We start from the raw sequence: 13,602 nt of genomic DNA, 5'->3' as shown, positions 1-13,602 counted from the left end.
GGCCAGTGTGAGTATTACAGCACTGGGGTCTATACAGCAGCACTAGGAATATATGCTGTTTCAATAGTAAAAACAAGGTTATAGGATTAATACTTTTATTGTTGTTTATCACATTTTTATATAGTTAAAAGGGATTACTTCTTCAAACACAGCTGGTCGATTTATTTATTTATTTATTTTTTTCCCCCTGAATTGATTTGCTTTAAGAATTGAAATATTCACACAAACTACCGTCTAAGTGTGTCTGGTAGTGATATTAGCGTATTGCATATAAATCTGATCACTTCACAGTAACAGATTGTGATTTATACCGATTCATTACAGTAAATGCTTTTATGGTGACTGGTGTTATAAGAGCATAAGGAGTCGATGTGCGGAGCGCGTGTGCGAGAGAGATGGGCGCTGCGCTGACAACAAACAGCTGCTGCGGAGCCAATGTGTAGTTGTTTAGGAATCGTTAAGGAGAACCGAAATTCTTTTTTTTTTACGGGTACCCGGTTCTTGTCATTTTAGATTTGGTTCTAATTTGGAACCGAGTTTCGGTTCCCAACCCTTACTATAGTTTGCTCTTCGTTTGTAAAAATACAGTAGACTTATCCATGTTTACGATTGGTCATATGCTACAAACACCGCATGTGAACACGTTCAGATTAAGAAACAACTGGGTTGACCTACAGAGTTCATAGAAATCGTGGTAGGACCGCTCAGCTTGATCGCAGTTGTTAGGGGTTAGTTAAGCCAGATAACGAGAAGATACCCTGGGAATGTTGAACCCGCTTCGTAGTACAGGCCTCGGATGTGCTGACTCATAGAAACACTTGTTAAACTGAAGTGTGGGCAGCATTAGTACCACCGACCTGTAATGTAACACCTTTTGTGGGGTTGAATCTCAGCTATGATTGCAACTTAACATAAAACCCCTCATTGATCATTGCTATAAGAGGTTTTCATATGGGCTTTTCCTTTTTTGCTTCGACGAGTCAAACCTTGCCGCGCTGATATGCGTTTCCATTACCAGTTGTAGCGCGCCAAAGTGCACCGACTCGCCTCCAAGTGAGTTGCGGTGACGTCTCGCCGACCGCAGTCAACCCATGACGAACCCCCATCTCCCTCTCAAACAAGTGTCAATTTACAAACAGTTAGGTATATGACATTAAGATCTACAAGCCAAATGCCAACCACACAATCATCCGGACAAAGATAAGCAAGCTAATGTTTGAGTACTAACAAAACGTTGGCTAATACTGCATAATTAATTTACCGGTATCTTGCGAAATGAAACCCATAACGTTAGCCTACCTTTGTGTCTGACTGAATAATTTAGTATATACTGTACATTTCGGCTTTTGTATCTCATTCACTGTAGTGTTTTGTGTTAGCTTTTGACACTTGCAGTAAACAGCCAACGGAAGGCACTCTTACCCTTTATCCTCCAAAAATGGCTGACTTTCTTCGGTGACGTCACTCCAATTCCCTATAGGAAATGAAATGTGTTCATCTCCGAATTAGCGGAGCTTTGTCAGCGCCTGTTCAATAAAAACAAGTCTACTTATACTGCAGGGAGGAGGAACACAAGCAGCAAAAATAACGGGGGACTTTTATTCTGAAGAAAATAGGAAATGAAATGTGGTTATCCACCGTTTTACAGCCGCTCCTTTGACCACTAGTCACAGCCATGGTTTATACACACCTTAAAGCAGGTAGCCCTGTTGTAATGAGCCAAGCCAAGCCAAGCCAGCACATGTGTAATGGAAAAGGTGCTTCTATTTTGGATACACTTCCCATAATGCCATAATTGCACTTTCAGGTTCTTCAGACATCGTGTGTGACTTGCTGGGTGCTAAAGGAAAGGAAGTCATATACATCGGAGACCACATTTTTGGTGACATCCTCAAATCCAAGAAGCGCCAGGGCTGGAGGACTTTCCTGGTGATACCCGAGCTGGCCCAGGAGCTGCATGTGTGGACTGACAAGAGCTGTGAGACTGGATTTATATACATTCATACGTGCACGTATAGCTTTATAACCGCCGTTTTTAGTTAAAACCTGCCGTTTCACCTAGATGTATGAAATTCGCTAGGTATATGTGACATGTTGAGATGTAAAAAAAAAAAAAAGAGAGAAGCCTCTTGGAGGTATAGTGTAAACCCAACAGGAAGTCGGCCATTTTTAATTTGATGTCGTTATTTACTATTTCCAAATTTCTCATGCCTTATAAGAGGACTCTGCCTGAGGACATTCGCATGCATATTTTGTCTCATAGTTGTTGCGCCACCTACTGGTAGCAGGAAATGACATGTTTTGCATGTTGATGTACTCTGCCTCACAAATGAATCAGATCCACCTCAAATTAGGTCAGAAAAGCCTTAAGACCTTGACGATGCTTCCTAGTCAAGATTGTGAGTTTTCGTTGAATTTCAATGACTCGCCATTACGAAAGAAACTGCTGTAACTCGACTCAAAATGGTCAGATCTTTTTAAAATTTCACACGTCTGATGGGAGTCCCGGTCTGAAGACATCTACAGGACAATTTTTAATCATACTCATAACGCCACCTACTGGCAACAGGAAGTTACAGTCGCGATAGTTTGGCATACTTCTCTTAGCAGTCCAGTCCAGGCCTGAGGATATCTACATGGCAATATTGACTCATAGTCATAGCGCCACCTACTGGCAACAAAGTCAGCGATATGTGACAAATATCATTCGATTTAACATGAAATTCACATTGTGTCATCTGCACTCGATAATGAGCAACATGTGTGGTCTCTAGCGCCACATAGTGGACACAGGAAGTGGTGCAAAATGTGCAATACGTCATTTCCTGTGCCGCTCACTCCACGCAGGAAATAACGTCTAACTTGTGCGTGCCGTGTCCGATGGTCACGGAAATGCACATTTGCTTCAACCAGCGTCCAACCAGTTACCCCCAACTTGCACAAAGGCTGCGAGTGCCCGATCATCGCAGCATTAATTATAGATTGAAACCATCATAAATGTACTAATGCAAGTTGTTTGTTTTTCAGCCATATTTGAGGAACTTCAGTCTCTGGACTGCTTCCTCGCAGAGCTTTACAAGTGAGTTCCTCTTTGTTAAGTCAACTGTTTCGGTGTGTCTTGCAGTGTACTCTTTCAAAAAAGGTCTTAAAGGGGTACTACTCCCATTTTCAAAATTCATACATGTTATTCCCTATGGTCTAAAACAGTCCTGAAAACATAAGTAAACATGAACAACTCTCTCCCAAATCCCAAAACTGCTCCCGACAATGAATTTGGAAAGATGTTCTAGATGACACTGAGAGCACCCAGGGGAATGTTCTGAGCATAAGGGAACATTTTTTGTTTCATAACTGAGAACACTACGATATAATAAAGCTCATTTGGGTATAAAAAAGAAAACAAACATTCTGTGGGTCCACGAAATCAGTCTCAATCAGTTTGAGACTTACTTCTTTGGTTTCTGGCTTTGAGAGAAAGTAATTATAATAATAATAATAAATTATAATAATTTGGGTGGTGTTCCCCTTTTATTGCACCTTTTTAGCAATTCTGGTAGGGGTAAAACTGAAATTAATGTCAGCACAAGAAGAATTTATAGAAATTTGTTCCTGGCATAACAATTTCAGTGAGGGGTCAACACTGTAAAAAACATTTCAGTTGTATCTCTCTCTAGTTAAATAGCCTGAAAGAAGACGCTTTGCAAGTTTATAAAGTTAATAAATCATCCAGTGTGGTAGGATTGCCTATATGTCCTCCAGTGGTTATTTATCGTGTCCCAGCTGTTTAGAAAGATGTGGGTAGAAATAATGCCTGGGTGTTTAATTCACATACTTGCTGTATACATACAGGTTGCAGGGACACAACAGCTCTGTACATCAGTGCTCAAAGTGAAATTATTTTTTGCTTTATGTTCCTGCGTTAAACTTTAATTTTTGTGCTGATTTAAATGCATCTTCTGGTTAGAGATAGTTTCATTGGTTTATTTACACTTTTTCTGCATTGTTGCATCATTTTTGTGCATTTGCCCCCAAGTATGAAGTATTTTTACTTTACCAGAGTGACTTGGCTCCATAAACAGATGTGGTTGTCAGTTTCAGTGTCTGAAACTGACCTGGGCTGTGTGACGTCTCTGTTTACAGAAAGTGTGGCAGAAATTGGTTATTTAATCTCTCCTTTCAGGGCTTGGTGTGGAAACTACATTTTTCAGTGGAGCTGGGCTCACAGATCACAGTACACTTGTGTTTTGTCCTCAGGCATCTGGACAGCAGCAGCAATGAGAGGCCTGACATCAGCTCACTGCAGAAACGGATTAAGGTACGACTTCCTCCAACACACACATTTCTTCCTCCTGTCTTTCACTTAAAAATAGATCCACACACAACAGCATATCCGATGGTAAATATTGAACACGATTTGAAATCGACGCGACCAAGATTGACTTCCGAGCCGATCGGGGGATTTAAAAAACACTGTTAACATACCTCACATCACAGGAATATCTGGAAAGATAATCTTTAGATCCATCCAAAAATCGGGGCTTTGCTGACCGTTGTCTGGAGGGGGGGAATCAGGCTCAAAATCAACGTGATTCTCGTGTAGTGCGTACCCGGCTTTAGGTTGTTTAATTTAGATGTAAAGTGAGTGTGAATTTGTCCCGCCTGCTGAGACACACCAAGCATCTCGCCGCAAAAGGGCGAGCCGAACCGAAACCTACTGAGCAAACACAGAAAACGAAGAGGGCGCGAGATGGAACCATGTGGCTATAAAAAGCTGTGGACAGGTGGGCTGCTATCCTCAGGACTGAGGAGAAATATCAGGCATGTCTCCGTGTCCTTTCCAGAAAGTGACCCACGACATGGACATGTGCTACGGCATGATGGGAAGTCTGTTTCGCAGCGGATCCCGACAGACGCTGTTCGCCTCCCAAGTGATGCGCTACGCGGACCTGTATGCCGCCTCCTTCATCAACCTGCTGTACTACCCCTTCAGCTATCTGTTCAGAGCTGCACATGTGCTGGTGAGGTTCACTCACACTTCTCACTCATTTGTGTCTCAAGACTTTATGTACTTTTGATTCATTCATGGCATCACATTTAAAACTCTCCCTCCCAGATGCCTCATGAGTCAACAGTGGAGCACACCCAGGTCAACGTCATCGACACGGAGTCGCCGCTGGCCACGCGGAACCGCCACGACGTCGACCTCAAGGAGATGGAGTGCAAACGGCACCAGCTGACTCGGTCCATCAGCGAGATCAAGCCCGCCCACTTCTTCCCTCAGGCTCCACAAGAGATCACCCACTGCCATGATGAGGATGATGACGAGGAGGAGGAGGAGGAAGAAGAGTAGAGCAGAGGGGTCTGCAGATGAGGCTTGCCGTCACATCCAGTACATCCTGTTTTCATGTTTTAAGTTGATCTTTTCTTTGATTCATAACTACTGAGCCTGATTGTCGCATCCACTCGCTGACTTTTTTGATCTATTTTACATTTAAAGAACAGGTACACTGCGTCTACATGCTCTTGGACCTTGTCTTGTTTCTGATATGGACTTCTGTGGATTCAAGTGGTCTTGCTACACCTCTGGTAAACGCACCTGTCCGTGGGTAGAAGAGTTCTTCTAAAGTGAGTTTAGAAGAAGTACCTTCCTCAGGTAGAGCAGCTGTTAGATCCTCGTGGGTCTGGTGGGTTTGTTTGAGGAGGAATTTTTCTGATTTTGTTTGGGCCTCGTTCTGAGGACTCTACTACGAAGCAGGATTTGGGGTTAGCGAGGTCACTTTAGGGTTAACTCTGGGTATTCAGTCCTACGACGGTGGTAGATCACCATGGTAACTTATGTTGAACAGCAAACCTGCTCCGGGACAGGTTATGTTCGAAATAAGAGATCAACTCTTGTAAAAGCACCGCCTACTGACCAATCAGAGCTCGGCGTGCAGATCGTAACATACTATTACACAAACATGAAGAAGTTTAAGTCATAATCCAGGCTAAAAACAACACAGTTTAAACTGATAAATGCAGGAAGGACATCTGGCTGTGTGCTGTGGGTGTTTACCGCTTTGAAATATGTTTTTATATTTATTCTTTTACTTGATCTCACATCCGTTTCACACCGCCGGAGACGAGGACGCAGCTGAATGAAGGTTGAAATAGTCACACACGCCACATTATTGTCAAAAGGCATAATAAGAGCAATCTTTTCATCCATTATATTCTGAATTCTTTTTATAATATCTATAATATCTAGACGACCATATCTGACTTTTGAGTATTCTATTAAATTCATAAGTCTGTTAATTTACGCATTCACACACCTGGAGTTTTTTTATTCTGCCAGCTGTCCTTCCTGTATTTGGCAGCTTCAACCGTGTTATTATTAGTCTGGATTATGTGTTTAACTTCTTGGTATTTGTCTAATATTATAGTTTGCTCTTCCTTTGTAAAATGTGCCGCTCTCCTGACAGTAGACTTGTCCATGTTTGTGATTGGTCAGATGCTGCAAAAAGCGCCCCTTTCATGTGAACGTGCTCATAGCCAGATTAAGAAAACCTGGGTTGATTTACTGAGTTGATAAGCGTCGTCGGACCGCTTGGCGGGATCATGGTTGTTAGGGTTAGTTAAGCCAGATAACAAGAAGATACCCTGGGTGTGTTGAACTCGCTTCGTAGTACAGGCCTCTGGAGTCCATTTTGCACTGTAAACAGCTGACAGCCATGCTGCTTAACTCCTGCACCATAGCTCTAGCTTTATAACATGCACAGTACTGAGGTGAAACGGTTAACCTTAACTTAGCTTCACCTATCTTAAAGGAACAATCCACCCTAAAACTCTGTAAACACTGTTGATTACAGCCACGTCAGTCACAGACTTTGCATTTTTGGGACCATATTGTTTGTGGTGTAATTTTTTTTTTCCACTTGCAAAGAATACTGGCCAAATGTAGAGATGTGATGACACGCTGAAGTATTTCGGCACAGCTAGAAGTAGAAGAAATGCTTCTTTCAAACATCCACGACAAATGTCTGATGGTGTGAAATGTTCTTCACCGACGGCAGCCTCAACAGAGCAACAAGACGAGATGTTTGGATCATCTTGTGTTATCATCGACTCGCCTCTGTGTTCAAAAGCAACAAGCTTTCATCCTTTCTTTTTTTTTTTTTTTAAAGGAATAGTGGGAAGTGTGGGAACTAAATAACAGCACATCCGAGGGTGGATTTTTACTTGAAGAAACTTGTAGTTTGTGTATAAAACACAGCTGCTGAAACTAGTCAATCCTAAAACAGTTCTACTCCATGAGAGTATTTTCTGTCGAGCACAGAGTTTGTAATGCCTGCTATGCTGTGGTGAGGTGAAATCATCAGGTACCGGCTAAGAGAAACTTAATTTACTTATTTATCCAGTAATTCTCCTCTCTGTGTTGTACCACATCTCCCACAGAATGTAAATGACTTCTCACCCTGGAGTCCTCACGGTTATTCAGTCTGTCTGCATTATGTGTTTTTTAAAAACTAGATGTAGATGTTGCATCCTGCACCAAGGTTACTGCCTTATTCATCTCGCAGTGTGAATGAGAATCATTGTTAAAGTATATTATGAACATGAATTGTTTTCATCTAAAGAGTGACAAGTGAAAGGTATGGAAGCCCATTTCTGCCAGATAACGATACTAAAGTAGGTTAAAAATGTCTAAATTCTGAAACATTTCAGTCAACATTATCAGACCCTAAAGGCCTTTACACACAAAGTTTGCCGTCCTGGTTCGGAATACGGAGCCTCCGTGTTGTTCCATAAGTAAAGACGCAACTCAACCCGTTCAGCACAATGTGATTGGTTGATGTTATTCACGATGCGAAAAGCTCAGAAAATCAACCTTGTTCCGGAAAAAAATGACATTGCTTCTTCGACGTGTAAAATTCGTGTTCTGTGAGAACATGACAAAAACAGCAGTTTGAAAAAATATATTGCCATGCGAATTAATCACACGTAGAAAAAAACAAACACTGCCGGTGTGTAACGGCTTTAAGACATAATTATGAGAGGTCAAAATTTGGACTAAATCAGATTGACTGGACAAATACAATATAATTATGAGATAGTAAGCAAGTCACAATTTCAAAAAAAAAAAAATTTAAGTGAACGGTTAAAATTTTCACTAAGTCAAATTTACGAGATAATAAATCGTAATTACAAGATCATAATCATAATTTTGACTATCTCAAAAATTTTGACTTCACAATTACGAGTCAAAATTATGAGACACTATTTCATTATTTTGATTTCCCATGAGTGTTTGTGTTTTGTCATTGGTAATGCTTGGTGTATGTGCATGTATCTGTCCTGGCGGTAATGGTCTTCCATAGAGAGGTGAACCTGCTGCTAATCAGTAAACATGCAGTTACTGTAATGTGAGAAGTGGACTGTGCCACCACTGTGGAGCTGACTGTCTCCATACACATACTGTCAACATGATGAGGGTGTAAAAGTGTGTTTTAGTATATTTTAGTGCTGATAATGCTGTTTTTCTTTGAGTATTATCGTGTTTTATGTTACTGTCTTGCTGTGATTTAACAGGAGGACCTGTTTTCCAAAAAAAGTCTGATCTGCTGGAATGATCACAAAGTATTGATCCCTTGAAAATCTCTCTGATTCACGGAAGGCTAACCTGGTATTTTCTCACTTAAAGAGTGATCGGGCTGTTTGTGTGTTCAAGAAGTTACTGATTACATTTGTTGAAGCTGCCTCGTCCTGTTTGGACTGAAGAGACATATTTTTACTTGTTTAAATGTCCTGCTGACAGTTGGTTGTTTTGCCGTTCTCGGCCCTGCTGCACCTCGGGATGTTTTCCTTGTTATTTGAGTATGGGAGCAATAGTACACTGTGTTACTACTGCTGCTGCTGTTGTAACACAAAGGTTTCAGAGAAAGCAGCACCAATGATTTCAGTCATTTCACAACTGTTGAGCATGCCTGCTTGCTGTCAGCTTTTTTAAGGCTAACTTAGAGTTTGATAATCAGACATACTCAAGTGTAAAGTGAACCAAATGAATGACTTTTTTTTTACCAGCAATAGTAAATGCATGTGTTGAAGTTGCATTTTTTCTGTTTTATTTGAAATTTGTTGTGAAGAATGTTGAAAGCAGCGACGCTGCAGCAGAGACGGTTTGAGTCACGACTGATGTTTGTAATAAATTTTCTGATCTGATATTGTAGCTGAGTTTTGATTAGATTTTTTACTCAGAATTCCAATATTCTGTCTACCATTTACATCTGTGGGTAATAACTGTAATTACTATTGACGGGAATTTCATCCAAAGCTGCTGCTAACAGACCTGCTGGTAGTTCATCTGCTCATGTGTCACCCACTTCCACAATCTCGCCTACTTCAGCTTTAATCACTGTAATCGTGATCACTATAAGCAGTTTCCACTGTAATGGATTTTTTTCCACAGAAGAGAGAATTTTATAAATTATTCTGAAATTTGTAAATGGTTTATTTCAACCTACATCTAAAACTGGTTCTTGAAGTAGCGCATGCATACTCCTAAAACTGTGTCTGGAAAGTCATGCATGTGTACGTCTAAACCTGTTGGTCTGTGGGGAACGACTTCAAGGAAAGTACACAATCTTCTGATTAATTACTGAAGAGCAACAGAGATAATAGAGATAAAACTAGAAAATTTCGCAAGAAATTTTGACCAGTGTGCCTGGTGCTGGGGGGGGGGGGGGTCTGAGGACCATAGTGAGGTTAGAAGAAGGGGGATGATAGGCCCCATAAAGTCCCAAATCTCGTGACCTGTTTAAACTTTTAATAATTTTTCTACGTTAAAGTATGGCGACTCTGTATGGCCCTAAAGAGGAGTGTTTTTGAGCTCTCTTCACATCGATTTGCCACTCATTCCTATGGAGCAAAGAAATCGCGCTTACGCGCAATTTTTTCGGAGACCGCTACGCGAATCTCTTAGACAGGTCATAGCACACCATTCCCGATCATTACGCACGTTTTGATGTACTTTTTTTACAGGTGTTGGCAACGCTGCGGGAGGAGTAGCGCGGCAAAAACCGTAAGAAGAGGAATAGTAAGAGGGGGGGGATTATGACCGCATCGAAACCGCATACTATACTAGTAGTACGTACTGATTTGGCCAAAATGTAGTATGTAGTATGCAGTATGCGAACAAAAGCAAAATCTACAGTATGCCAAAAATACCCGGATGACGTACTGATTTGGAAAAATTCTCCAGTATGCATCAGACCAGTCTACCTTGCCTACTGTATCCCACAATGCAAAGCCCTGGAACAGTACAGGCTACGGGTACAAAAACAGCAGCCAAAAGCTGCTTGTTTTTTACGTTTTTTGTAGCCATTTCAACACTAAATTCACTTCTGAAAGTTTTTGAGGCGAGAAATCAACTGTGTAGATTATTAATATCGGCCGTTTTACGAAGTTAGATGGCGAATCGAACATGTGTTCCACCGTTGTCGGAGTTTAGAAGCTCCACAGAATACTGTGACAGCCAGCGAGCGCCTGCCCGGATCGCTGCCAGCAAGCCGGGTAGTCAAGCTCAGAGACCGCTATGAGCTGCTGGAGCTCACTCCGGTCTCGTAGACAAGAGGCTTTTATTTCCTTGTTGACGGATAGTTTGTTTAAATATCACAACACAGATATCCATTATAAATTAACAGGAACCTGTGTTTATTTGCCTTTTTTCGAGTTAAAAAGCTCCACAATCGCCCGCGGGCGTAGCTCGCTGGAGAGCCGGCCAGTGACGCTCAAAGAGCGGCTGCAGAGCAGCAGAGTGGCGAGGGAAGATGAGAGGAGAGGAAGAGGAGAGAGAAGAGGAGAGGGAAAAAGCAGCTTCTGACGGGGCAGAGAGGTTCCTGCTGAGACAACATGACACTTTTTTAACATTTCTCTAATATCTGGAGGGAGATCAGTCCACTTTTTTTTTTTTGCTGTAACTGAAAAAGCACGTTTACTTTACTCAATAAAGTAAACGTTGTGGATGAATGTTTTATATTTCCCGTCTCTCCTCGTTGATGATCCTGTTTGTCGGACTTCTTTATGAGCTGCCAGAATAAATAGTTTAAACCTGCAGTATCTTATAAAGTAAACAAGCAGAACATAAACAACAAAATCAAAGTTGTATTTTTTGATAATATTGTAATAGTGGTACAAGTTTGTTTTTTTGTCCTGTGCTTTAAGAGCTGGTTTAAAGGCTAATTGAGCCTCGTCTAGCATACTGCTAAATACATCACTTTAACTGTCACATACTGCATACTACTGAGGAGCGCAGTATGCAGTATGTACTGCATACTGCGCTCCTCAGTAGTATGCAGTATGCGGTTCCGAATACAGCCCACCTCAAACAGAAGTCAGAGAGGCAGAAGGAGACGTGAAGACGGTATTTAAATGAAGGCCACAAAACATAAAGTCATAACTTTAGGATAAAAAAGTCGTAATATTACAAGAATAAAGTCATAACTTTAGGATAAAACAAAGTCGTAATATTACGAGAATAAAGTCATAACTTTACGGAAAAAAAAGAAAATAACACGTAAATTACTACACTATAATATTATGACTTTATTCTCATAATATTATTACTTTTTTTTCTCGTAAACTTCTTACTTTATTATCCTAATGTTATGACTTTTTAATCTCATAATATTATGATATTATTCTCGAAATCTCAGATTTATTTTTTTCCCCTCAATGTGGCCCTAATACTCCGTAATAGGCCCTAATAATCTAAGTGTAGCCTATGAACTGGCAACTGAGTTTATAGAGCAAATATTAAACTCTCTTCCTGCAAATAAATGTTGGTTATTTAGTCTAGGAGTGAGAATAAAATGGCAACGATGCAAACAAAGTTTCTTGTTTTGTTTTAAATGCACAGCTGCCTGATATTGTCAGAATAACTATTTTAATGGAGAAATGGTCAAAAGAAGTACCAAGTAAAATACAAATTTTGCATTTAGGCTTATTGTGTTATGATCAGTTTGTATTGTGACACCCTGCCTATGGTTGTGGAAACTGGTAAGAGGATGACAGGAAGTGTGATTTGGATGAGGCAGAGAATGAACTGCATTTTAGATTCTATTATACCATTCATGAGCTTTTCCTGAAAATCTCATCCCAGTCTGTTTGACATGACAGATGAATGTAGATTACAGTACATGTTTACATTTTTTGGAAAATTCTTTTTTATTCCTTTTTTCCAAACATATCAAAACAAACATAACGCCGATGCCATAATACAAAAAAATTTTTATCTTACATTTAACATTTAATATGTACACACACACACATACACATCGCCTCCCACTCCCACACAGAGACAGGTCCAGCCTTCTTCCCATCCCTAGAGGTAAAGTTACAGAAAAAATATCATACAAATAATATTTAAAATAATTTAATTAGTTAGTTAGAATTAAAAGTAATAAGTACTACAGTAGTATAATTCGTGATGGTAAGATCGAAACCTTGAATAAATTAATTAAATAAATAAATAAATAAATGTAGAGAAAAAAAGAAAACGGCACATAGAAAATAATAATTAATAACTGACCTACATCATGGCTCAGTCCTTGAGATGGACAGCTCATTTTGAAGGGTTGATATCCAATATTTTCTATTTGTTCAGTTGTAATGAATATTATGTGTGTTTCTGCAACTATGTTCACTTTTTATTAAAAATAAATAAATACAAAAATCAACTTTTATGAATTTTAACCATCAGAGTATGTTTTTATTTCATTTATTTATTAGTTTATTTGACAGGGACAATACATAAGCATTGTTACACTTAATTAAAGTGCAACCGATGCAACGTATATATAGGACTTCTAGCCATAGCTAATTTGCAGACCTTGTCCCTGGTTAGGCTTTTAAGAAAAAGAAAATAAATTAAAAAAAATAAGGAATAGCACATCATACATAAAATCGCATAATACAACATCGTACATTACAAACAATTTACATATGTATGTTCCCAATCAATAATCAGTGATCACAGGTTTGGTTTAGTTTCATTTCATTTATATGTAATACATATAAACAGATACACAAAATGAGATATAGTCGTTATGATTTTAATCCGTAACAGGTTTGTTTTTGTATGTGTTTCATCACTAAATGTCGTTGCTGAAACATTTCAATAACCTTTGCACTTGAAGAAGTTCACCTTCAGAGAAAAAAGGCTTCGGGCCTGGATGTAGGATCTCCTACTTGTTTTATGTCTTTTCTCCAATCATCGTCTATATTCTTTATTTTTCTATATAAGGAAATATCAATGTGCCACCACATTTTGTCATAATAGTTATCATTCCTTAAGGAAAATATTTTTGCACAAGAAATGGTTGGATGATTTTTAATTGTGTGTAATCGATTTCTAATCCATGTGAGTTTTTTGAGTCTGTGTGATCTTACATTTTAGTTTTTATACATTTTTATTTGACATTTTTTTTTATTGTTTAACAGATTGTTTTTCCTCCTATTGTTATTCACAAATCTTCTGAATCTCATGGCAGAGAGCGAGCAATATTTCACTTTGACGGAACATTTCCGAGTACCGGCCCAGACCGAAATCAGTGTACATATCTG

The 13,602-nt window shown here is 39.6% G+C and overlaps 1 protein-coding gene across 7 annotated transcripts in view; it reads left to right on the top strand.

Moving 5' to 3' along the window:
* Positions 1–9,201, top strand: part of nt5c2a (5'-nucleotidase, cytosolic IIa) — a 28,729-nt gene extending 19,528 nt beyond the window's left edge. For all 7 annotated transcript variants that reach the window (XM_074645593.1, XM_074645597.1, XM_074645592.1 and 4 more), the window contains 5 exons: positions 1,808–1,978; positions 3,028–3,079; positions 4,255–4,315; positions 4,842–5,018; positions 5,114–9,201. In XM_074645593.1, the coding sequence (XP_074501694.1) occupies positions 1,808–1,978; positions 3,028–3,079; positions 4,255–4,315; positions 4,842–5,018; positions 5,114–5,350 (698 nt within the window). In that variant the 3' untranslated portion in view covers positions 5,351–9,201. The remainder of the gene's footprint in view (positions 1–1,807; positions 1,979–3,027; positions 3,080–4,254; positions 4,316–4,841; positions 5,019–5,113) is intronic.
* The last annotated feature ends 4,401 nt before the right edge of the window (positions 9,202–13,602 follow it).

This window comes from Sebastes fasciatus, chromosome 9 (genome assembly GCF_043250625.1).
Source record: "Sebastes fasciatus isolate fSebFas1 chromosome 9, fSebFas1.pri, whole genome shotgun sequence".
In the NCBI taxonomy this organism is placed as follows: Eukaryota; Metazoa; Chordata; class Actinopteri; order Perciformes; family Sebastidae; genus Sebastes; species Sebastes fasciatus.
This window is presented reverse-complemented; position numbering and strand designations above follow the sequence as displayed.